The sequence below is a fragment of the Bipolaris oryzae genome (assembly GCF_000523455.1).
Source record: "Bipolaris oryzae ATCC 44560 unplaced genomic scaffold scaffold_56, whole genome shotgun sequence".
Classification (NCBI taxonomy): Eukaryota; Fungi; Ascomycota; class Dothideomycetes; order Pleosporales; family Pleosporaceae; genus Bipolaris; species Bipolaris oryzae.
In genome coordinates, this window is record NW_006911332.1 from 27242 (window position 1) to 51540 (window position 24299).

Genomic DNA, 24299 nt, shown 5'->3' on the forward strand with positions numbered 1-24299 from the left:
ACGTCTCAACTCCACCACTAATATCATACCCAAAATTAAGATTTACTCGTATGAGATAGGCTTTGTTACAGCTTAGTAGTAGTACAGTGGACTTGGAACTATTACTCAAGTTTAAAGGCTTTCTAAGCTCTTTTATCTATATTGCCCAATATTCCAATTCCAATGTTCAATTATTTGTCATTCTCAGTAGAAATGAGGGGATTGATATGAATTCCCGTGTCTTCGACGTATGTAGGTATAGGGTCTGAGGCCTGGAGCAACACACATTCCACCATTTCCGTAAGCTTATCTCCACGAACTCCTGATTTTAACTCTTCCATTCGAATATGCACGTTGGAGAGAGCAGGATTCAGGTCTAAAGCTCTCTGCATTGCGTCTAGTGCATCACCGCTTTGATTTCTAGCATTATCGTACTGGTGGGAAGTGTTAGTCATTGAAGCGGATTTGAAGCATGTGCTTACAAGAACCCCGAGATTGTACCATGACTCCCACGTGTACCCGTTCAATCGGATGCTTCTTGCTATAGCGTCAAGGCTGTCGCGATATTGATTAAGCTTGAAGTAGAGTACTCCAATCGTAATCCAAACATCAGGAACCATGTAGTAATAATTCGCGCAGAGTTGCAGTGCATTATACGCTTCAACGAAGCGATCTTTGGCTAGAAAGGCTCTTGCCAAAAGGTAGTAAGGAATCCAATCTTTAGGGTCTGTTCCACATGTCAGTTTCCAAATACTCATGTGATCAGTCAATAAACAGACCCGTCGCTGTCGTCCGTTCCAAGCGATGAATAGATTCATCAATTCTCCCTTTACTGAGCGCATGCCATCCGAGGTATAGATTTGCTTGGAAGTCAGATGCATCATCCCCAAGCTTCTGGTACGCTTCTTCTGCTGAAGCGAGAGGAGGCGGCCGCTCATATACCTGTATCCTTCGGAACATGCCAATGGAGCCTTCGCAAAGTTGAATAGGGCCAATCGACGAGCTGTCAATCTTCTGTACACGCGTTTGAATGCTGCTCTGACTTTCGGTAGATTCAAGCATTGTGGGCAAAAATGGAACCTCAGCGTATAACTTCAGCGGTAGAGAATGAAGGAGTGCAGAGCTCGACAACCGACTACATGTTGAGCTGCAACATATTAGTAATCGAATCTTTAGCCTCACAGGATACCCTACCATATTTTGCCAACTTCATCAGCTTGGCTGAATAACGTCCCAGTACAGGAGGGATAAGGACATGTATCTTTCGAAACAGGAAGCCCAGGGACAACCATCGCTTGCTTTATGTGGGCACCTGGTCTGATAATTGAAACCCACGGATTTGATTGGCCGACCGAAAGCCCCGTCTTCGCAAGAGTAAGCTGAAACTGGCCTCGTAGTATGTATTCCAATCCCGGTCGCTGGTTCCCATAAACAACTACCTTTAGTATGTCTGTGAATGACTTTTCGGGTGCAGCTAGTTAGCTGAAATGTATAGAGGGCATTGCACTGGCTACATAACCCTACCTCCCATGTTTGACACGCTTGAAAAGGCAAACCCCAGCTTTCTCCGAGTGCGTCGTCAAGGCGGATAATGTCGACCGAAAGATGTAGGGGAACGGATTCGATGGCTCGAGCAAGCCTTTTCATATGGCCTGCTATATCAAGAAGCATGCGGCTAGGCAGTTTTAGTGTTCAACATCTTTGGCCACATATGAAAGAGAAGACAACTAACGTATTCTGGCTAATGGCTTCGAGAATTTCTTTCGAATATTTCGAGAACCTAAAAGATTTAGCCCATGTTGTGCATCGCAAACTGTGCCAAAAACCTACAAGTGAAGAAGCTTCCTCAAGTCATTCAAGACGGAATACAACCGCGCTACTTCTCGCAAAATCCGGGCTTTACTAGAGCGAATTATCTCCATGCTATTTTTCCCTTGAACGGATATTTCCGTTACCTGAGATTTTAGCCCTGCAACCATTTGTGCCATCTCTGTGTCCCTTCTTGCCTGTTGTTCTCCGTTCCGAGCGATTTCCAGATGTATATTGGCGATTGAGTCGGGCAGATTGTGAACCAGATCCAAGATCTTGGAGGTCTTATCCAAAATGGTATCAGAGCTTTGACGGGAGTCTATTGAGCGAGAAGTCAATCTTTTGAGATTGTTTCTGTCAATGGTGTAAGTATCCACACCGCTCTCAGTGCAACTATACTGACAGCTGCTGCACGCCCAAAAGTATATTAATTGCAGCCATTTCTGACAACACAACCTTTCGTAATTCTTCGATATCTCTTTGCGTGACCATAGACCATTTCATTCGGATCCCTACATCGTTGAGCCGTGCAGTCCGATAGTGGCCCAAGGAACGTTCTTTTGATAGTAGCTTGTCAATGAAGCCTTGCAAAGGCTGGTGACAATGGCTGGCTATGGCTCGTATCCGCTCGAGAACCTGCTTGTCTTCCTGATCGTCTGTTTGGGTTTGGACCACGTGCATGAGAGTACGTTGTAGCAGGTCGAGTTCGATAGAAAGATTTTGGAATTGTGCTGGAGCATCGCGGTAATTCTTAATCTCGATCGCGATTCGCTCAAAAAGTCCTAGCACTGCGATGAAGTCACCGGTTCCGAATCCGAAAGACATTGTGGACCGCTGCACTTTTGAAACCGCTGGCACTGGTGTAGGAGATGGTGGGGTAAGTGGCCACCCAAGGCCCCTACCTCAGTCCACAGCGTTGACAGTAGGTTGCGGGATAGGCTGGAACGTTCAACAACGATGTGCAGATAGTGATGACGGGTAGTGGAACATGATAATGGATAACCGCCAGAGTAGTCGATAGAGTTGAGTTATGAAGCTCCGCTGCAGTGGGGCAGTGCAAGCCACGAACGAGGCTTAGCCGCTTCGCACCACACCAGCCAGCCTGGCAGCGACGATATGAAATATAAGTCTGGTTCGTACTTCACCTCATTTCTAAGCTGGTTTTTGAACTTGCGGCGATTCTGGTGTTTGCCACGTAACAAGGTGCTGCCTGAATCCATAGATTCCTGACATCTTAGCACAGCTACTTAAGGCAGAGCTTCTCAGAGATAATTAGATGACATTCCTTTGTACATGAAACCCCCTCTGGGACTGGTCAAAAGATCTACCTAAAGCTTCACCAACATCATTCATAAAATAAGTAATTGTGAAAGCCCATCTATCAGCGCTGAAGGAGCGGTACAGCTTGAGCAATGTTTTCTATACATTGCTCAAGCTGCACCTCCATTCAGTACCGCCAGCTGGGTTTCTATGTTACCCACCAAATAAATGATGTTCGAAAAACTACATGACTGGGGTGGGTAGCGATCCTCTGAATCCAGGCAATAAAAGAGCAAGTCGCAATGGAAAGAGCAAGTAATAAAAATCAAGAAGAGCAAATAACAAACGCATATGCCACGCCAGTCATACAAATACCTCGCCATCCCAGATCATAAGCCCCAGAGGTAAAACGCCAGTAAACGCCAGTAAACGCCCCAGATTAGTATTCAATTCAAAACAGATGCTGAGTGAACATGAACAAGTGATGAAGGAAAAAAAAGACATGAAGGCCGTTTCTTACTTCCTCTGATTGAAAGGAAAGTTACCGGCGGGGCCGTATCGCGAAGAACCAAGACCAGGGGAGCCAAAACCGGGCGAGCCATTGGGAGGTCTACCGTAGTTGTTGCTCTGCTGTGAGTGGCCACCGGCCGAGCGATATACACCTTGGAGCGTTGCATTCATCTGGGAATGCATGGCTGTCATATAGGCCATGAACGCCGGTGCTAGCTGATCTTCAGGGGCCTCGGCAATGGCCTTTTGGTAGTACTCATTGACGTGCATGTTGTTGAATTTTTGTTTCCGGTAAAATCCAATCATCGCCGCCCTTTCCTCGTCCGACCTTTTCACAGCACTCTTGAGGGCGTCAATCTCAGCGGCCTGTTCGAGGTTTTGACGTTCCAGAACATCGACCTTTTGTTGGAGGCAGTCCGCATGGTGGCCGATAGTTATGATGTTGCTGCCGTAAGCGTGAATAAAGCGATTTACGCAAGTACAATGGTTGGCATGCTCCTCTTGGAGAGTTGTGGAAAGTTCCCCGACTTGTTCTCGAATAGAGTGCTGTTCGTGCACCATATCCGTCACGGTCCGTACTATCGCCCTCACGTCCTCATCTTGCTGAGTGACGGCTCGAGAGACACCAAGAAATTGCTCCTCAACTTCCGAGATCCGAGTCTTGATGTGTTCGTGTGATGCGGTAAGGGCTTCCAAAGTGAGCATGGAGTGATCTTTGGCTTCCTCAAGGGCCTTGATCAGTATAGTCTGGCCCCATGCCTTGGCTTCGGACCTCCGCAGCCTCTTCATGACTGCTTCATGTGAAGCATGGAATTCCCGGTGAAGATAATTCCAACCGAATGTCAGGATTGGCTCGAGGATGGCGAACAAGGCGATGGATAGCCAGAAGCAAATCGCGTACGGGAATTGGGAGATAGCTCTATTGAACATGGATCTCCTGATGGTATTAGTTGATGAAAATGATGAGATTTGTATAAGATGTTTACGTACCCATCAATCTCAGGTATATCCATGCATAAGCTCACGGCAAACCAAAGAGGTTTGAAAGTGGTGTAATACACCATGAGCAGTAGAGTGTGGGCCAGTCCCATGACAAGGTCCGAGGAGAGAGAGTTGAGGTGGCCAGGAGTGTTTCGAATGGTGGTGTATATGATCCCAGCCTCAGGTTCAATTGCTGGATCACACACAGTTCTGGTTGGGATCCTTTGTTCTTCAAGAATCACAACGACGGTTGGAGTCACGCCGACATCTGCTACAACCCCTGGTTGCGCGAAGCCGACCGCACTGTCGAAGGCGCTATTGGAGACTCCATATCCTTCAGAGGATTTGTTGCTGATGTCGTAGCCAATTGTGACTTCGGAGTTCGGGATATGCGGATCGTGAGGGCGGAAGACAGTGTTTGATGTGATGGAACTCAGTATAGCGAGGACGAGTACTCCGAGAGGGCACATCATGATGACTGAGTATATTGAGATATAATTGAAGGTTGGATGTATTACGAGAAGAGATGATGGTTGAGAACCGTGTTGGGAGAGTGGTCATAGTTGAGGAAAGTGCAGCTATATTAATAGTGTGTGGAAAGCGTGTGAAGAGCAAGTTGACAGGAGGTGTTCACTGATTGCAGTTATGGTGAAAGTGAAAACTGCAGTAACCTCCTGCATACGGCACCCGGCAATGCTCTGCCAGTTGCCTGGGGTGTGAAAACACAATGTTCTGGCGGCTGCCTAGGGCTTGAAAAGGCAATACTTTGCCAGGTGACTGGTGGGTGGAAGTGAATCAGATATTCACGTGGTATTTTTCTTGGCACCTTGTCCTCTCGAATCGGCAAGGTGAATGAAAGGGAACTCAGAAGTGTCGTCATTTTAGGCATTCACTTGACCATCTGTCAGTGGTTTTTAATTGAGGGGATAGATAGGTATGAAATGATAGGTTTAGATGGATATCTCTTAAGGAGAATTAGATGGTATAAATACATAACACGACTATTCTAGAGTGGCCTATGTGGGGTTAGACCTAGATAGGGTGAAAAGTCAAAGGTAACTCCAGCAATTGCTACCAAACAGGTGTACCGACCTCAGTGTCAGAGAGGCTTTCTGTAAGTCCTTGCGTTTTGTCGTCATACTGGTATTGCTCGATTTAGTCCGAACATTGAACATGATTGCCTTCTGCAGCCAGCCAATGCGATACCCTCAGCGTTGGAATAATCATTTGTAAATACTTGATTCAAATCTTCGTGATGCTATTCCTCGGCTTAATCGAAATATCGCTTGCAAGTACCCTCTGCAGCTATGGAATTACAAAGCGTATACCCTCGTTGACAACGGCCTCCTTGACTCCTAATAGATGCTTGAAGACGGTGGCGCGGGCGCCGCTCTTGAGTTTGTAGATACACAATTCCACCTCAAAATCGCCAAAAGCAGTGTTCATGGCCTAGAAATAGGATAGTTCTGGTACCGTTATTATGTCGAGTGGGTTAGAGAGACGACTAGATCGTGGACGGTGGCGGCAGTAACTCGAGTGCGGAGGGTTAACATCATAATCATAGCTCGTAAGCGGCGCTGAAAAGTGCTGCAGCTTATCTCCCTGTGGCTATACTTGACCGCTACTCTAGCTACTCTAGCTGCTTTGGCTACAGCCAAAGAGAATACGTAATGGACATTCTTAATACTGATCTGATCACATTTCTTCCTGCACAATCCACCTCCCCCCTTCGAGTGATCGTCGTATGCAGCCAAGACTGCAAAGACATACCGGTATCCCTTGCTAAACTAGCGCTTATACCATACTATGTGATAGTTGACTTCCAAGAACTTTGGATCTTCATCTCTTTCTTTTGTTGGTCAAGCCATGTAGTATAAACCCATCGGGAAGGATATGCGACTCGACCAAACCGATCAAGTCACTTTACCTTCAGACCCATAATTCATAATGATTCTCTTGAGCGAGGTGAGACCATTACACAATTCGTGGAATTAGTCATTGGAAGTTTGTTGTACATAGCTTCGGAATACATAAAACAATCATTGATGGAGTAAGCCAGCTTTCCTCTCTGCCAATAGTGGGTCCTCGGAGAAAAGAGGAACATGGAAGTGATATAAAGCTCTTATTATTGACACACTGTGGCTAATCATGAAGCACTAAAATATTCACTAAAATATTCACTCAGTTCCAAATTACGCAGTGGAAAAGATCTACATCGGAACAAATACCACCCGAGCTCTTCGATCAAGCAACGACCTCAAACCTTGGTCTTGCGCGTCAATTCTCGACGCAGCTACATGCGCTCCACTTCGGCAGAAGTGTATCTCTTTACAGAACAAACTTTTTGGTATCATGTCCCCGCAATAATGAATGCATTCTCGTACGCCGTGTGGAAGGAAATCATTACCCTAGCAACCTGGAGGGTCCGCCCAAGTCCAGCCGAACCCTGTCCGAAAAAGGAAAAAAAAGCCAACACCTTGCAAAAAAAAAAGAAGGAAAGAAAAACGCAGCCAGAACACAACAAAGAAAAAGAGATTACCAAACCTCCAAAACAACATACCAGCGAATGATGCTTCCGACCAAAAACGCCCAACTTCCAACCATGGCTGCAATCGCAGCTCTGATCTCACCCTCTTCTACAGATGCCTCCTTCCGAAACAAGAAGATGCCCGCCATCATGAACGCAAAACCTCCGATTGTGTTCAAGAAAGCGCTTACCCAGTCAGGGTCCGTGATCTTTGGTTTGTACCAACGCTCCTGCTCTGAAAACGCCAACATGGCATTGCCCACGAAAAACAACATTCCGTGGACGACCTGAGGCCCAAAAACAATGGAAGCGAAGTAAGGGCTTTCCTCGTCCACCACACCGGGGAAATCCACAATGCCACCGAACATGAAGATGATACCACCAAAGAGGACGATAAGACCTGCTTGGAATGCCAAGCTGTTCACTGTGAGGTCCAACAGCTTGGTCCAGGAAGGGATCCAGCGGAACTGCGGTGTACCAACTAGAGCAGGTCGGTACATAACTTTGTGAGGGTTGGACTTGGTGGCTCCGATTTGGCCACTGTCGGCATTGAGGGCGCCAAAAGTGTCGAAGATACCGGCGATGAAGAAGAGGATTGAGCCGATAAGAATTGTGAGTGGGACCGCGACTATATCATCTTCTGATTCGGCAAAGGAAGAGGAAGGATAGAGGCGGGGTAGTAGGTCGAAGAAGGCATTGATTACGAGGTCGATGGAGCCAAGTAGGAAGATGATGGCGACGAGGTAGATGGGGTCTCGGTAGGGGAAGACAGTGACCATTTTCTTTAGTCGTACTCTGATTGAGCTGGGCTCTTCCCATTCCATAACGGAGAGGTTATCGGTCGAATCGAGGAACTTATCCTCGATGTATATCTCTTTCATGTCCGCATCCTTCTCCAAATCAAAGACGGCGGGTGCAGCAACTCGCTCCGATTCACACTTTTGACGGTGCTCAACATGATCAACATGAACGAAATCTCTGAGTTTGTCTTCGTGAGCAGAGCGTGGTCGCAGTGCTATAACCGGATGGCCGATGATGCTCACCCGCGCCTGGCGGATGTATGACGCCCGTACTGTGGCAGAGGCGTTCATTGTAAGTGACCCACAATTTTTTTGCAAAGATGAAAAAACGGTTATAACAATACACCGAAGAAGTGAAGTGGGGAATGGGGTAAAAGGGAAAGGCGGGCACAAATGAGTGACTATAGCTGCGAGCAGCGGAAAAAGCGAGTGTTATGGCCTTCCCTTCACTCCGGCTGTGCTGAGGCACCAGCACGGCTTTAAACCGGAACACCCACACATCCGTCACACGGACTCATCGCTGTCAGGTAATTGTATTTACTTTGCCAAGGTCTTGGATTGCAGACGCCCAAGACCACAGACGTGTCGGACCCACGAGCTTCGTCACGCTCCTGACGAACCAGAGGGTGTCAGCGCTTCCACAAGCTTTTAGCAAGCATTATGTTTCGTTTGTTATTCGCCTTGGATGGATCCTGATTAGCGCAGCGTGGTCCCGGATCTCACCATTTCCGCCCAAGGTAAGGCGCCGGTTGTGATCGACGGGGATCCCAGCGTTTCAGCATTTGAACAGGGTGTGCGCGTCCTAAATTGGCGACAAATGGGTGGCGGTGCATCTAAAGGACCAGAGATGTACGGGAGCCGCCGTCCGAACTGGGCCAACGAAACGGGCCTGAAGCGCTAGCGCGCTACTCGATGCGGCTCAAGAGGCATCCAAAACCAACAGTTGGGTGGGCTCAGCCACATATACTTTTTCCTCTCGTATCACATAACTCATAAGAATGCGCGTCCACTGGATCGCTCAGCTCGTCGGTCTTACGCGTGGGTATTTCCTACGTCTTTCCGGGCGCCAAGTTCACAGTCAAGGAAGTCCTGGCGATGCTTGCGGCCCGACAATCTTACAATGGGTGCACAGGCAGTGAATTGATAATGATGAGGCCCAATCACGATAAGGCATATAAGGCAACACTGCAACTAATGTTATGGACGTTGTTGATAAGTGTGTACCTGAAACGGGAAAAGAACAACTAAGCTCGTCGTCGATCAATAATCACACCGAAGCTATCGTGCGATACGCATAGAACGTACGAGAAAGGGGCTGTCGATCATGATGGTCGGACGTAGTGGGACCTGCTATGTAAACACGTACGTACACCCTCTCGTTGGAGGTGGTCCAACGTTTCCAGCAGTCAATCAAGCTACTGAGCATTGCGCAATCATGGATCATGTGCGTTTGATCTTTGCTTGAAGTGGTTCGCACTGTTGTTGCATATCCCACTCAAGATATACTCTGGATTTTCACCCATATGCATATACTGACGTTGCAGGCCGAAAGCGAAGATCTTTCGTCAGCTTTTCGTCCCAACAGCTGAGAGTGTGGCTACAACCTTTGACATAGGGACCCAATCCCGCTCCGCTGACAAGATCTTGGGCGGAATCTCACGTTCGGCCCAATTGCTCAAAGCATTGGGCCGAACGCCATGTCGAGCTCCGGGCCTGGTCCCCTTTCCGCGATGCTGCATATCCGGAGCGAGAAAGAGGCGGAAATGCTTGTCCGGCTCGTCCGCACTGCCCGTGATGCTCTCCGCCCACTGACGACAGTCTTTAGTGGCATGTCTGATAATTGGTCCTCAAGACTGAGCATGGTTGTTGACTAGGTACCTGAGTCACGCAAGGCTAAAAGACCTAGGCGATCAGAATACCACAAGCTGCCGTAAGTACGAACTTATGGTTCCCCCATGGATACGGGCAAAGTCGTAGTTTGGGTTCTTGGAAACATCTTTCGCCCAAATAATAGCAAGGGATAAGACGCGATTCAGCTCACATCCTTAGATATTGTGATAAATACGTTGTGTGTGGGTCGTATTGACGCCTTACGCAAGGCCAGCGGTCGCACCCGAACCTCGTCACCACTTCGGTCCTTAACAGAAATCGGTGCCAAACTTGGGTATTCCATCTGTGAAATGCACAGGTGTGCCGGGCATACAAATGGGCACTTGCTGAACTATAAAAGTCGTGGGGTCAGACTTACCATGTACATGACTCTGCGACTTCAGGGTTGCCATTCACATGTGAGCCAGTGTATCGCAATATTCCATAGCCTTGTTTCTTGAGAAATTCAGCAGCCTCCTATGAATTAGCCAGTCTGATATGTGCGGTGAGGTTTCTCTCCACTGTTTTCCCCATGTGCAGTTCACCTGAAGTACCCAGGATATACATGCACTGGTTTCTTGATGGCCACCGTCAGCCAAGCCAGCAGCCCAACCATCCCTCAACGCCTTACTATGGCTGAAAATGGCCCGAAATGCCAGGCCAGAAATATGACTTTCGGCGCTACAGCTCGGCATCGACGGATGTCACCATCAGTCCCAAGATATCTGGGAGACGAAACTTGTCGCCAGACTGCTGATTTTGTTAGACATTGTCAACGATGTCCTAGTGTTGTATATGAGAGACGAATATAATTGATGCCTCAGGAAAGTCTCAGATAAGCGATAAATTTAATGAAGGAAGTGAAACAGATAGAGGACTTTGAGGCATGACACATCTACCACTGCGCTTGGTGGTATGTTCTCCTATAACCATAATTCGGCAATCTCGTTGTCATTTATCAGGCACAGGTACATTTGTCGAAGTAATTAAATCTCAGACAGGATAGATCTCCCAGGGCAGTTTCATCGGAGCTCGATAAAGTTATGGTAGCAGGTGGCTACATGGTTCAAAGGCCATCACTACCAATCCCACGACCCCATCGGTTTCCGAATGTGCACACATCGTACCGACTTCTCGTTGCAGTCCTTCATACAACCATCAATGCCGTCTTTTCTTTGATCTCGTCACGTCCAAATCAACGCATACGCTCAGTTTCTTCTACTCATCAACTTTTACATTAATCGCTTCAGAGATGGCAGCAGCTATCGGCGTCGCAACTGGGTAAATACAAGAATAGGTACCTTGTTCGCTTCCAACACGGCCGCACCTATTAGAACAGGCCGGGACGTTGATCCTTCCGCTCCGTGGCCAAGAAATTCGAAATTGCCGGAGCGGGATGGGTCTGCAGTCAGATCTAAGAAAAGATTCCTTGCAGGTAGTTACTTGGTTCCCGGTCAACCACACACACACCATCATGAATGCATGAACCGAACCTGGTCCCATGTCGCGTCCACCTTTTTATCCGGAAAGTCGCATTGTGGTGATGATATCGTAGTCAACTGCCGCAGTCAGCAACGAGCCGTGGAACTCTTCGACTTGGCGAAATGAGAATTCAGGTGACATGCGAGTGTCTGGGCCTCATGTTCACCCAGTAGACAGGATACGTCGAGGTTCATACAATTCGGCGTTATGCGCGTATACCGTTCCCGTATGTCAGTGCGCTGCCCGGAGCGGGTGAGGCAGAAAGGCGCCGTGCCCCCATGCGCGAGCCTGGTCGGCATGTCAGCCGCCCCAACCTTTAACGGCATAGGCAAATCACCGCGAGCGCCTAATGGCCAAGATTAGCTGCGTGGCAAAGTATTTTCTACCCACTAACGCACTTATCGTTACACTACAGAACGAACCATCTGGTGAAGTGGTTTGGTTCGCGGGTATTGCGATCGAGTGCATCTTGTGGGTGTTTTCCAACATGGGTCTCATGGGGCAGAAACCACTGCCGAACAAGCCTCGATCGTATATTCTCGGATCACTAGCCTATTCCGATTGTACTGTTTTTGGTCCCTGAACCTGTTGCAGGTGAAGCGCTGGATACTTGGTCGCCTTAGACAAGCGTTGTCCATATCATCAAGATATCTCCAATGTCTTTTCGAGTCACCAAGGCGGGTGGCCCTGCCAAACCTCTAATCCACCTAGTCTCATCATGAGACGGCGAGTTGCCCATTTCCTAGAAATCTCATGATTATACTTTCCTTACTGCTTCGTTTTCTCAGATATCCGTATCATCCATTGGTGTTTTTTCTTTCAATCAAACACAACGAGTTTCATTTTCTGTGAGAGCGACGATGACGAGCATCCAGGGTCACATGGATGCTATCAAGCTGGTCTCATGGACTCTCGCAGTCGCTGTGGTGGTAGTACTCATTACGCGGCAAATCGCTAAGACAATTGTCTTCCGAAAGGTTGGCTTGGACGATAGTTTGATTCTCATAGCATCTGTGAGTGAACCGAGGAACTACTGAAATTCACCATAGGGCTAACAAAGTCCAGATATTCGCCATCAGCCTATCGGCTACTGTGCTCATTCTTACAGCCAACGGTCGCGCTATGTCCTTCTCCTTGACCTTTTCGCAGGCAAATATTCTTTCCAAGGGATACTATACATCGGAGCTGTTTTATGTATCTGGTGTTTGCTTCCCTAAATTCTCTATACTCGTTCTTTTCTTCAATATCGTGGCAAGTCGACAATTCCTTCGCCGCGTAGTACTCGCTCTTGGCATATTCATTTCCACCTGGACTTTAGTGTCTTTGGTAACCATCGCATTCCAATGCGAACTTCCACGCCCATGGAAAACAAGCAGTCCACATTGTCTCAATTTTGTAAGTGGATGATTCAAGCAATCGTTCGTATATGGTAGAGATGCTGATTCTCATAGCGCATTTTCTGGGTTATCTATTGTGCATTCGATGTACTGACTGAGATCGCTCTGGTTACAATTCCCATGAAAATAGTCGCGTCTCTCCAAATGCCCCTCTGCCGCAAAATGGCGGTTGTCTCGTGTTTTTCTCCTCGCCTCCTTGTCATTGCAGGGACGATTGTTCGAACCATTTGGGTCTATCCTACCATACCACAGCGACATGACCACCATCGAATTTGGGAGCCACTGGTCGCAATGCAGGTTCATCTATGTATGAGCATCATCACTGCGAGCATTCCATTCATGGTGCCGTACTGTCGGGAACTTAGTCATAGATTGCAAGGATCTACCTCTATGAGATCTTCAATGCATCTACAGGACAAAAAGGTTGGCCATCCCACACCAATCTGGTTTCGGAGACATCTAAAGAAAAGGGATGCTGTTACGCGAAATTCGGATCTTGAAGGTGCTATTCACTATGAACTTGTACCAAGGGTCTCGCCTGGTATTCCCTTCGCAAGGTCGCCAAGCCCTATGGCGAGCGGAGCGCTACAAATGTCACCAAAACAAAAGTCGAGTGTGAAGGGTCTCAATATACACATCCCGCATCGTAGTTCTCTAGGGAGGCAAAGCCATGAGCTAGTAAGCTCAAGAACGCAAAGCTCAGGAATGTTGTCTCCATGGAGCACATCACCGCAAGCTCTACTCACCCATTCCTTCGTGCCCTCAAGAAAAGCGCCTATTCCACCCCCAAAAACCCCTCGCCTTGGTCCCCTTACACCGACCTCCTTTTACTCGGACGACTCTGATACTCCACCCTCGACTGCGTCGCGCAATGAACGATCTTTGCTCTCCCGGCACGAGCAATCAAGAACCACATTCACACCACCCCAGTCATCACCATATTTGTCACCAGGAACTTCAGTATCCAGCGACAAAAATTCCGTGAGAGGAAACAACACTACCTCACCGAAGAGGCTACTCTATGGTCACCCCTCTCAACGCATTCAATCAACCAAATTCAGTTCGAGCCCACGCCTGCAAACCCCTTCATTCTCAGCACAAAACCAAAGCAACGCGCGACCAAAATCCATCGAGGACCTGGTTTCCCCCATGGGCACAGCCATCACCGGCTGGTTTAACAGTCCAGATTCCGATCACCCCCACCAGTTCTCACCACTATCTCCTTCACGCGCACGAGACTCATCGAGCGAGTATGCTTTCTCGTTTGTGGAGTCGCCTGGCATGCCGACGTATCCACTTTTCAGTCATACGCGCTCTCCTGCTAGGACGAATGTTTTCCTCAATGAGCCTTCTCCGTCGCATAGTCTTTATTATACATCCCTCTCTCCAGAGACTGGACGTATGCCTCCAGTTCGCGATGTGAGAAGCAGTCCACGCGTCGTTGTACGCAATGTGATGTAATTGTACGCTTGTTCAGCCTGTATCTCGGCGTTTTGTTTCTTTGGTCAGGCGTTGCTCTCCAATTTGTATGGGCGCAGTATCTTGATTGTCGCATCATGGATAGTGTGTGTTAGGTATCTCAGAATGCCTTTGTTGCATTCGCATTTGTACAATATGTATCTTTTTGTTTTGCGTTTAGCGAGACCAAAGCCAGCAAGCCATTCTTTTTGCCTCTTTGATAAACTCACATCCTTCTGTGAAACATCGATATACAAGGCCATTAAGAATTGATTGAATTGCCAGTGTTTACGGGGCGGGTTGAGCTATTTTATTTTTAATTTGTACAACAAAAACCAATCCTGCTATTAACACGAAATGAAAGATACCATCTTATGGTCAAGGAACAAATCTCCACCATTAATTCAAAGCAATCAGAAGTTTTATTAATGCAGTGTATCCCTAAAAGATGCCACACGCGGAGCTTTAGCTCCAACTCTCCATTCCAGAAAGTGCGGTAGAAGATCAGGAAAAGTCATCAGATTGTGATTTCCATCGCTGAGCTTTCAGAGCTAGACTTCCAAAGCCGCTAAAAATGAATCTTCTAACATCTTTAGCACTACAATCAGCTATGATTGCGTTCTTAAGTCTTGTAATACACCTATCCACAGAAGTAGCGCAAAGATTTCTGCCACTGATCAGCCTCCGAAGCATTGTCCAAATAGTCATCGTTTGAACTTTACGGAGAGGTTCATAGGGGATTTTGGACAGCGTAGCAGAAGTTATTGTGGCGCAAAAGCTTGCGCGCATGGACGATGGGCTCGAAAAGCCCTTTTGAAGTGCTCGTTTTGAATTTCACAATAACTGTGGGGTTGGCAATTGGTCACAATGTTTTCTCACTGCAATAGCCTTATTCTATTTCATACGACGTTTCGCACAATTGTACTCATCGTTCTTGGCGAGGTCCATGTTCATCTTTCCATTTTGATTATATGTAGCATTCCACAGCAGTCATCAGATGAACTACACTCTAGGGCAGCGTGAAGAGACGCATGCACGTCAGCGATACGCAGCCCATCAGACCACGCCGGTACTCCGTGATTGAAAGAGCCATTCATGAAAGCTTATTGTATAGTGACAGGCTTTTAAAGTTTGCTGATCGAAACATACTGCCTTTCGGTATAGTCAGCACGAGTACCTTACCTCAGCGCCCGACTATGTCACAGGACTCTCGTCATTTCTATGTTTCCCAGTAATGGAACCTTTGGTGTTTTCTCTTCGCTTCTTAACCCCCTTTGATCTTATCTTAACACTACCATTCATTAATGCTGCATACCCCAACCATGATTCGGTCGAGCCTAGAGTTAAGTGCACTGAGATCTTTCCACGAGTTGTCGGTCCTCTTAGCTTTCCTGGCTGGTTTCTGGATGGTACTTTGCAATTGTTGTTGACCAGCATGCACTAAATACTCTATGCTTGATGCTTCCTTTTGATTACAGCTGCAAGGCTCCTCTCAAGTATGCACATTGTGGTAAGGATGTTAGATTCTCCCGGCGATCCAAATGAACTGTACTGTGGCGGTACCAGGCCAAGATTATATATAGTATGTGGGCCAGTAATGAGAGCGTGACACAGGCTGGGGAAGACAGTGGGAGCTATGCTGTATATAGCGTAGCGTCCGTTAAAATTGGTAAGAACAGCCTACCAATTCTCTCCAATAGATTGGGAATAATCAAGTCATCCGAAGAAGCGCCTAATTATTATTATTTCTAGTGTCTACGTACAGACTTTTTGTTTACCACCACATCCGACTGAACCCAAGCTCTATTCCTGGCGTAAACCTTCGCAAGAGACTCGAATTAATGTGCTTGTATGCAGAGTGATGTGATGCACGCATCATCTCACATTGAAGCCGGTGGCTGAATGCCGTTTATTTGGTCGGGATGATCGCAGAACACCGTTGTGCAGATCCAGGGGCCTTGTGCGCGGGGTAACAAGGTACTTTTCTATCTACGGCAAAAGGCGGAGTAAATTTTGATCAGATATGACATGAGCCAATCCGTGTATGTATTTTACCGATCCGTTAGTACTTGGGAGCTGCATGGTAGACAGGCCATAAAAGGTGGACTACCTCCGGCGGTGTATGCGTTGCTCCAAACTGTAATCGTATCCAGAGGTCAGCCACGATGCATTTCCTTTCTACTGCCGTGGTCCTTGGTGCCTCATTGGTATCGAAGTCACACGCAGCAATCGGTCCTGATTGTATCAATGGTCCCTTAAGTACCAATGCGATTTGCGATGTCAATGCGTCTCCTCACGAGAGGGCAGCGGCTCTAGTTGCAGCTATGGAGTCGCAAGAAAAGCTGGATAACCTCGTCAGGTATGCAAGTTCCTCGAGTTATCCAACGAATCTTTCTAACAGATGCAGTAAATCCAAGGGTGTGCCAAGATTAGGTCTTCCAGCGTATAACTGGTGGGGCGAAGCTCTTCACGGTGTAGCTGGAGCGCCAGGAATCAAATTCGTCGAACCTTATAAAAACGCTACTTCGTTTCCTATGCCGATCCTTATGTCGGCGGCTTTTGATGATGATCTTATTTTCAAAATTGCCAACATCATCGGGAACGAGGCTCGAGCGTTCGGAAATGGTGGAGTCGCTCCTGTGGACTATTGGACCCCTGACATCAATCCCGTTCGCGATATACGATGGGGCCGAGCCAGTGAATCCCCCGGAGAGGACATTCGACGAGTCAAAGGGTACACCAAGGCTCTCCTTGCTGGTCTCGAGGGCGATCAAGCTCAAAGGAAGATCATTGCAACATGTAAACACTATGTCGGTTACGACATGGAAGCTTGGGGAGGATACGATAGACACAACTTCAGCGCCAAAATCACCATGCAAGACCTCGCAGAGTACTATATGCCGCCATTCCAGCAATGTGCGCGTGATTCGAAGGTCGGGTCATTCATGTGCAGCTACAATGCAGTCAACGGCGTTCCAACATGCGCTGACACCTACGTTCTTCAAACCATTCTGAGGGACCACTGGAACTGGACGGATAGCAATAACTACATTACTAGTGATTGTGAAGCCGTTGCAGATATCTCTGAGAACCACAAATACGTCGAAACCCTTGCGCAAGGCACCGCACTTGCTTTTGCCAAGGGCATGGATATCAGTTGTGAATACAGTGGATCATCAGATATCCCAGGAGCTTGGGCACAAGGTCTTCTGAATCTTTCCGTCATCGACACAGCATTGACTCGACAATATGAAGGCCTAGTCCATGCCGGTTACTTTGACGGCGCGAAGGCGACTTACGCAAACTTGAGTTATAAAGACATCAACACGCCTGAAGCGCGAGAACTATCCCTGCAAGTTACCTCTGAAGGCTTGGTCATGCTGAAGAACGACCACACACTTCCCTTACCTCTCACGAAGGGATCCAAAGTGGCCATGATTGGTTTCTGGGCGAACGACTCTTCCAAACTTCAGGGAATCTACAGCGGTCCACCTCCTTACCGGCACTCCCCAGTATTTGCTGGTGAACAAATGGGATTAGATATGGCCATAGCCTGGGGTCCGATGATTCAGAACTCAAGTGTGCCCGACAACTGGACCACCAACGCACTCGATGCGGCTGAGAAATCCGACTATATTCTCTACTTTGGTGGTCAAGACTGGACAGTGGCGCAAGAAGGCTACGATCGCACTACAATCAGTTTTCCTCAAGTGCAAATTGACCTTCTTACCAAACTAGCTAAACTTAGCAAGCCGCTTGTGGTCGTCACACTTGGTGATATGACTGATCACTCCCCTCTCTTGGACATGGAAGGCGTCAACTCAATCATCTGGGCGAATTGGCCTGGCCAAGATGGTGGTCCAGCAATACTAAACGTCATTTCCGGTGTGCATGCCCCTGCAGGTCGTTTGCCAATAACGGAATACCCGGCAGATTATATCAAGCTCTCTATGCTTGACATGAACTTGCGACCGCATGCCGAAAGCCCCGGTCGTACTTATCGCTGGTTCAATGAGTCCGTCCAGCCATTCGGTTTCGGTCTACACTACACCACTTTTGAGGCCAGTTTTGCTAGCGAAGAAGATCTCACCTACGATATCCAGGAAATCCTGGATGACTGCACACAGCAGTACAAGGATTTGTGTGAGGTTGTACCATTGGAGGTCACCGTAGCAAACAAGGGTAACCGAACATCGGATTTCGTCGCTCTCGCTTTCATCAAGGGCGAAGTTGGACCTAAGCCATACCCACTGAAGACTCTTATTACATATGGGAGGCTCAGAGACATCCATGGGGGCGCGAAGAAGTCAGCGTCGCTTCCGCTTACACTTGGAGAATTGGCTAGAGTGGATCAATCAGGCAACACCGTTATCTATCCCGGCGAATACACACTGCTCCTCGACGAGCCTACCCAGGCTGAGTTGAAGTTGACTATTACGGGTGAAGAGACGATTCTGGACAAATGGCCTCAGCCACCAAACGGAGGCAATCGGACCATGTTTTGAGTCCTCTTTGGTGAAGTGTAGGGAGTTTAGTTGTACATAATGTGTGCGCGAACAATAGATCACCCTGTGACATCGATTCCTTAGTCTACTTACATGTGAACGGAAATCGTGTGCAAATATCGAGTTAAAAGCTTCCTTGCAGTTATACCAAGATTAAAAGTAGACCGGATGCTGTCAAGCAAAAGCCATTGTTGAATTCATGTTCATTCGCTCGTCCCTAGCACCCATCACCATTTTTGTTTCTAAAGATGACCCCCCCTCAAAACTGCAATGAACTTTTCCGTCTCCTACGAATCTTTCAAAGTCATCGATACATCCCTTTAAGTTCCGGTTGGCATGACGTCGCTATTTCACGTTAGCGTGCGCGGGGTACCATACTACACTTCCTATTTTGATCCTCTCCCCGGATAAAAGTCACAGGTTCTCCTCACGTGTACCCGAGACGGAGTTACATCCTTGCAATAAACTCTTGTCTTTTTGATGATCGCTACTTGAAGCTATTGTGATTAAGCAGGGCGATGCAACCCAAGACTGAGACTGCACGCATCACGGTCAATTTCTCCGTGGCCCGACGCCATGATGCTGCTTCATTACGGGCCATGCAGCATGCATAGTCTTGTCCACCGGGTATTTAGTTAAACCCTATGAACTAGCTACTCGCAGACGCGCATCAATTGCATCTTGAACGACAGAAGGCCATCATGACAGTCACTTCCCTTTTGTTCGCAGCGTCGTTGCTCACGCATCGGGCTGCCGCAAAGCTTGTTCGTTCCCCAACACCTCCCATGGGATGGAACTCGTACAATACCTGGAATTGCCTCCCCGATGAAGAGAAGATCCACGAGAGTGCTCGAGGACTTGTAGATCTTGGGTTTCAAAGTGTTGGCTATAACTTTGTGACGGTTGACTGCGGCTGGAATTCAAAAGACCGAGATTCCAACGGTAGATTGCAATGGAACACGACGCTCTTCCCATCTGGTGGCAAGGCTCTTGGTGACTTTCTCCATGATCTTGGACTAGATTTCGGTCTCTACTCTGGAGCTGGCTACTTGCAGTGCGGATCTGAAGCACTGCCTGCAAGTCTGGGCTTCGAACAATTGGATGCAGAAAGCTTTGCAGAATGGGGTGGAGACAGCCTGAAGTAAAATAACATCATCCAATGCACTCTGAAACGATAGCTGACATGAATCAGGTACGACAATTGCTATTCTACATCAAACACGACCATGGTTGATTCAAGCTCTGCCGAGGCCCAATCGCCCGCTCGTTTCCAACACATGGCAGCTGAGCTGGATGCTATCAACCGGGATATTCAATACTACGTTTGCCAATGGGGAATTGGGACTAACGTTGGTGAATGGGCTGCCGATATTGGAACTACTTGGAGAATGAGCAACGACATCTACAACGCCTGGCGTAGCATCTGGCGAATTACGAACCAGATCGTGCCATACTTTAGACATACCACTACCGGTGCCTTTGCCGACATGGATATGTTGATGTATGTATATTGTTCAGATCTCAAGAAATAATCTAACTTAAACAGCGTTGGCCTGAGGGCACTTTCCGAAGAAGAAGAGCGCTTTCACTTCGGCATGTGGGCGATCAACAAGTCGCCTCTGATCATGGGCGCAGCTCTTGATCCGAAGCGCCTCAGCCAATCCTCAATAGACATCATGACGAACAAAGAGGTTATTGCCATTGATCAGGATCCGCTTGCTAAGCCAGCAAAATTGATCCAGCGTAACACCGAAAGTGAATGGGATATCTGGTTGGGTGAGCTTTCAGGCTCAAGGCAAGTTCTGGGGGTTGCAAATTGGAGAAATGACTCTCAGACAGTCGAAGTAAATCTGGCCTCACTTGGTATTGCATCAGCCATTGCGCGCGACGTCTGGGCTGCGAAGGACCTGGGTGTTGTTTCTGGCTCCCAAACTCTCGATCTTGCTGGTCACGAATTACGCCTATGGGTGCTATCCGATGTGGAGGCAGCTGCTCCGCTACGTTCTGGCGCATACCATTCAGCTGCCGACGCATCTTTCTCTGGGCCTGCACAAGTAGTATCATGTGCAGAGGGCGCCTGCTTGCCAACAGGATCAAAGGTCGGATACATCGATCGCAGCGCTGGGGTGACCTTTTCCAATGTCAGTGTTGCTTCCGCCGGCAAGAAACTCCTGAGTGTCGACTTCGTTAACTACGACTACGCGTTCACTACAGCATGGGATTGGGGTGACAACGCGCGAAATATGACAGTAGCTGTGAACGGTAAGAAGGCGAAGAGGTGGGCCTTCCCACTCTCCGGTGGAAACTGGGAAGAGAGTCTTGGTCTTAACATTGAAGTTGACGGGTTCACTGAGGGTGGTGCAAACACAGTAGAGTTCAGAGGCTACGGAGACAGGTTTGCACCGGACTTGGTTGGCTTCAAGGTCCTCGAGTAGCTCTGCGGCCTTCGTTGACTGGTGGAATTCGGACCGTAGCTTGAGCTTTTTTGTTGAACTGAAATATTCCAAAGCCTAATAACATATCTATTTACCCTAGTTTGAACCGGGATTTTTGTTGCCGTACCCTGCACAACGGTGAGCGCTGATCCCGTCCTGAAAGAGTTATGGGGAACCCCGCATCCAGGAAACTGGTGGTGCCACTGCGGGTCAAAAGCCACCGACAATCCGTCATCTGTCATCAACACCAAAGTACATCCTTCGCTTTGTATGCATGGACTACGAGACCAAGTATGCAGCTAGTACCGCATACATCGACGCCGCTCACAACAGGCTGGTCGGTAAAGCAAGGCGATCGCTCCTCCACTAGCCCCTTTCTACCCGCGCACGATGCTCCAACAGAGATATATCGTGACCTTGTCAAGAACGGAAAAATCAAGGATCCATTCATTGACCTCAACGAGCTTTCAGTACGCTGGGTCGGAGACGAGACATGGACATATTCTACCACATTCGACGCACCTCAACATTATGGCAAAGCTGGTGTGACTTCCAAACTTCAATTCGAAGGACTGGATACATTTGCCTCCGTCTATCTGAATGGCGTCTTGATCCTCGAGTCAGATAATATGTTTGAGATGCATTGGATCGACACTACAGGGAAACTGAAAGACCGAGACAATGCACTGGAAATCATCTTTCATTCAGCGCGAAAGAGGGGTCTGGAACTTGTCAAGGAACATAAAGAGCATCGTTACATTGTACACCAAACTGAGATCTCGCGTGGCCCGGTTCGTAAAGCGCAGTATCATTGGGGATGGGATTGGGGCCCCATACTGATGACATGTGGGATTTGGAGACCGATATCGCTGCAGACGTGGACGAGTGAATTGTCAAATCTGGACATCCACTACGATCTATCGCATGAATTGGATTCTGCTACGATCAAAGTAACCGTTGATTGGGAAGGTCCCGTTGATTCGTTGACTTTCACTGTTACGAAGAAAGGGAGCAGTGTTATCGAATGGAGCGGTACCATAAGTCTTCGGTCTAGAGATCGCTGTGAAACTGCGAGTGCATCTGGTATCATGAAAAACATCGAGCTCTGGTGGCCGCGAGGCTACGGTAACCAGAATATGTACACCATCCAAGCGGAAGCTTACGCGCAGTCTGATACGTCCGAATCTCAGAGGCTTCACTCCACCTCGAAAGACTTTGGCTTTCGTCGCGCTGAGCTCATCCAAGAGCCAGATCAAGATGGCCAATCCTTCTACTTCCGCATCAATAACGTTGACGTATTCTGTGGCGGTTCCTGCTGGATACCCGCAGACTCCTTTTTGACGCGTGTCACGCCTTCCGATTATCACGCGTGGGTAAAGCTCGCGGCCGATGGAAACCAAACAATGATTCGCATATGGGGCGGTGGCATCTATGAAGCCCATGCACTGTACAATGCAGCTGACGAGCTGGGTGTGCTGGTATGGCAAGACTTCATGTTTGCCTGTGCAAACTACCCAGCGCACACAGAATATTTGGAGAGTGTAGAAACTGAAGCCAGACAAAACGTTCAACAAGTACGAAGGCATCCAAGCATCATCTGCTGGACAGGAAATAACGAAGACTACCAAATCGTAGAGCGCTACGGACTCGAGTACGATCCCGACAACAGAGACCCCGAGTCCTGGCTCAGAACAAACTTCCCAGCACGCTATATCTACGAGTATCTCCTCCCAAAAATAGTATCCCAAGAATCCCCAAGCACACCCTACCACCCCAGTTCCCCCTTCGGCAATGGCCGCTCCACCGTCCTAAAGGTTGATCCCACGATCGGCGACATCCACCAATGGAACGTCTGGCACGGCACAATGGAACCATACCAACGCCTCCCCGAGCTAGGCGGCCGTTTCGTCTCCGAATTCGGCATGGAAGCCTATCCGCATATATCTACAATCGAGAAATGGGTTACGCGGCCAGAAGACCGCTACCCGGGCTCCATAGCCATGGACTTCCGCAACAAGGCGATTGGACACGAGCGACGCTTGATAAGCTATGTGGCCGAGAACTTTCGCGTCAGATATGATCTGAAGGGATTCGCGCATCTAACGCAGGTCATGCAGGCGGATGCTATGTCGTGGGCGTACAAGTCCTGGCGTCGTGATTGGGGATCGTGCGGTAGTCGCAAGTGTGGAGGTGTGCTGGTTTGGCAGCTTAACGATTGCTGGCCGACCATGTCGTGGGCTGTGATCGACTACGAGCGTGTGCCTAAACCGGCATATTATGCTATCAAGCGCGCTATGCAGCCTCTTGCTATTGGTGTGCAGCGCAAAGTCAAGAGTTGGACTATGCGGCCTGCTGATGAGGTATGGCAGCGAGATACGGGACATGTTGATATGAGCAAGTTGTGGCGGGATGTCGAGTATGATGTCTGGGTTGCTAATGGGACGGTGAAAGAGGCGGAGGGGAGTGTGAGAATTAGGTATGTATCGATCAAGACGGGGGCGAAGATAGGACAGGAATTGAAGCGAGATGTTCGCATCGCTGCCAACGGGACTACCGAAATTATCAATATCCATATGGTGCATGTGGACATTTCGAAGCACCCGGATGATTTCGATTTCACGGCAACTGACCCTTTCGTTATTGAGGCGACGCTACACATAGACGGCCAATATGTTGCAACGGACGTTTCTTGGCCGGAGCCGATCAAATATCTCTCCTTTGAAGATCGAGGGATCAAGGTAGAGTATAATGAGGATTTGAGTGTGGCTTTTGTATCGGCTTCAAAGCCAGTAAAGGGCTTTGTGTTTAGCGAGAGAAAAGGCGTACGATTAAGCGACAATGGCTTTGATGTCATCCCGGGAGAGACACACGAAGTGCAAGTAGACGGCATCGCGGCTAATGAGCTGGAATGGAGTTATGTTGAGATATGACATCTTTCTAAGCATACTAGAAGATATATCATAACATAACACTGTCTCCTCTGCACTTTTAGATCATGTTGGGCTACCACGTTAACCTATGTCACCCTGATCTAGATTAAGAATAGATAAGTAACGCCTAACCCGGTATCATGTATATCCGATTAGCACACAATGATGAAGGTCTTGGGTAAAGAAGTGTTATGCCAAGGATAGTGCCAGGTGTAATAGGATTTTATTCGGTACACATCTAATATCTACCCGAGCGTTCATATCTACGCATACGGATCGAAGAAATAATCTTACCTGTTGTTTACGTAGCAAGGCTATCCATAATGACATTTCACCGCCCTGAATTTATGAATAGGT

General features: G+C 48.1%; 6 protein-coding genes across 6 annotated transcripts; 3 read left to right on the plus strand and 3 right to left on the minus strand.

Moving 5' to 3' along the window:
• Nucleotides 1–72: 72 nt before the first annotated feature.
• On the minus strand, nucleotides 73–2613 carry COCMIDRAFT_25927 (uncharacterized protein; the record flags this gene model as incomplete). The annotated part of the gene is made up of 9 exons (XM_007689313.1): nucleotides 73–98; nucleotides 266–413; nucleotides 462–706; nucleotides 759–1126; nucleotides 1174–1439; nucleotides 1504–1654; nucleotides 1712–1759; nucleotides 1810–2142; nucleotides 2192–2613. The coding sequence occupies 9 exons, from the start codon at nucleotides 2611–2613 to the stop codon at nucleotides 73–75; spliced, it is 2007 nt and encodes a 668-aa protein (XP_007687503.1).
• A 951-nt stretch (nucleotides 2614–3564) lies between these two features.
• On the minus strand, nucleotides 3565–5009 carry COCMIDRAFT_36355 (uncharacterized protein; the record flags this gene model as incomplete). The annotated part of the gene is made up of 2 exons (XM_007689324.1): nucleotides 3565–4495; nucleotides 4591–5009. The coding sequence occupies 2 exons, from the start codon at nucleotides 5007–5009 to the stop codon at nucleotides 3565–3567; spliced, it is 1350 nt and encodes a 449-aa protein (XP_007687514.1).
• A 2065-nt stretch (nucleotides 5010–7074) lies between these two features.
• Nucleotides 7075–8157, minus strand: COCMIDRAFT_94124 (uncharacterized protein; the record flags this gene model as incomplete). Its single annotated transcript, XM_007689342.1, has 1 exon — nucleotides 7075–8157. The coding sequence occupies one exon, from the start codon at nucleotides 8155–8157 to the stop codon at nucleotides 7075–7077; it is 1083 nt and encodes a 360-aa protein (XP_007687532.1).
• Nucleotides 8158–12077: 3920 nt separating this feature from the next.
• COCMIDRAFT_56457 (uncharacterized protein) lies at nucleotides 12078–13268 on the plus strand (the record flags this gene model as incomplete). The annotated part of the gene is made up of 3 exons (XM_007689343.1): nucleotides 12078–12230; nucleotides 12283–12612; nucleotides 12669–13268. Coding segments are annotated over 3 exons (1083 nt in total), but the record flags the coding sequence as incomplete, so codon positions are not given.
• A 2969-nt stretch (nucleotides 13269–16237) lies between these two features.
• Nucleotides 16238–18577, plus strand: COCMIDRAFT_94051 (glycoside hydrolase family 3 protein; the record flags this gene model as incomplete). Its single annotated transcript, XM_007689344.1, has 2 exons — nucleotides 16238–16431; nucleotides 16480–18577. 2 exons carry the CDS (start codon nucleotides 16238–16240, stop codon nucleotides 18575–18577), a joined length of 2292 nt encoding a protein of 763 aa, XP_007687534.1.
• Nucleotides 18578–19278: 701 nt separating this feature from the next.
• COCMIDRAFT_25932 (carbohydrate-binding module family 35 protein) lies at nucleotides 19279–23942 on the plus strand (the record flags this gene model as incomplete). Its single annotated transcript, XM_007689314.1, has 6 exons — nucleotides 19279–19718; nucleotides 19770–20078; nucleotides 20124–20972; nucleotides 21113–21150; nucleotides 21200–21264; nucleotides 21312–23942. The coding sequence occupies 6 exons, from the start codon at nucleotides 19279–19281 to the stop codon at nucleotides 23940–23942; spliced, it is 4332 nt and encodes a 1443-aa protein (XP_007687504.1).
• Nucleotides 23943–24299: the final 357 nt, after the last annotated feature.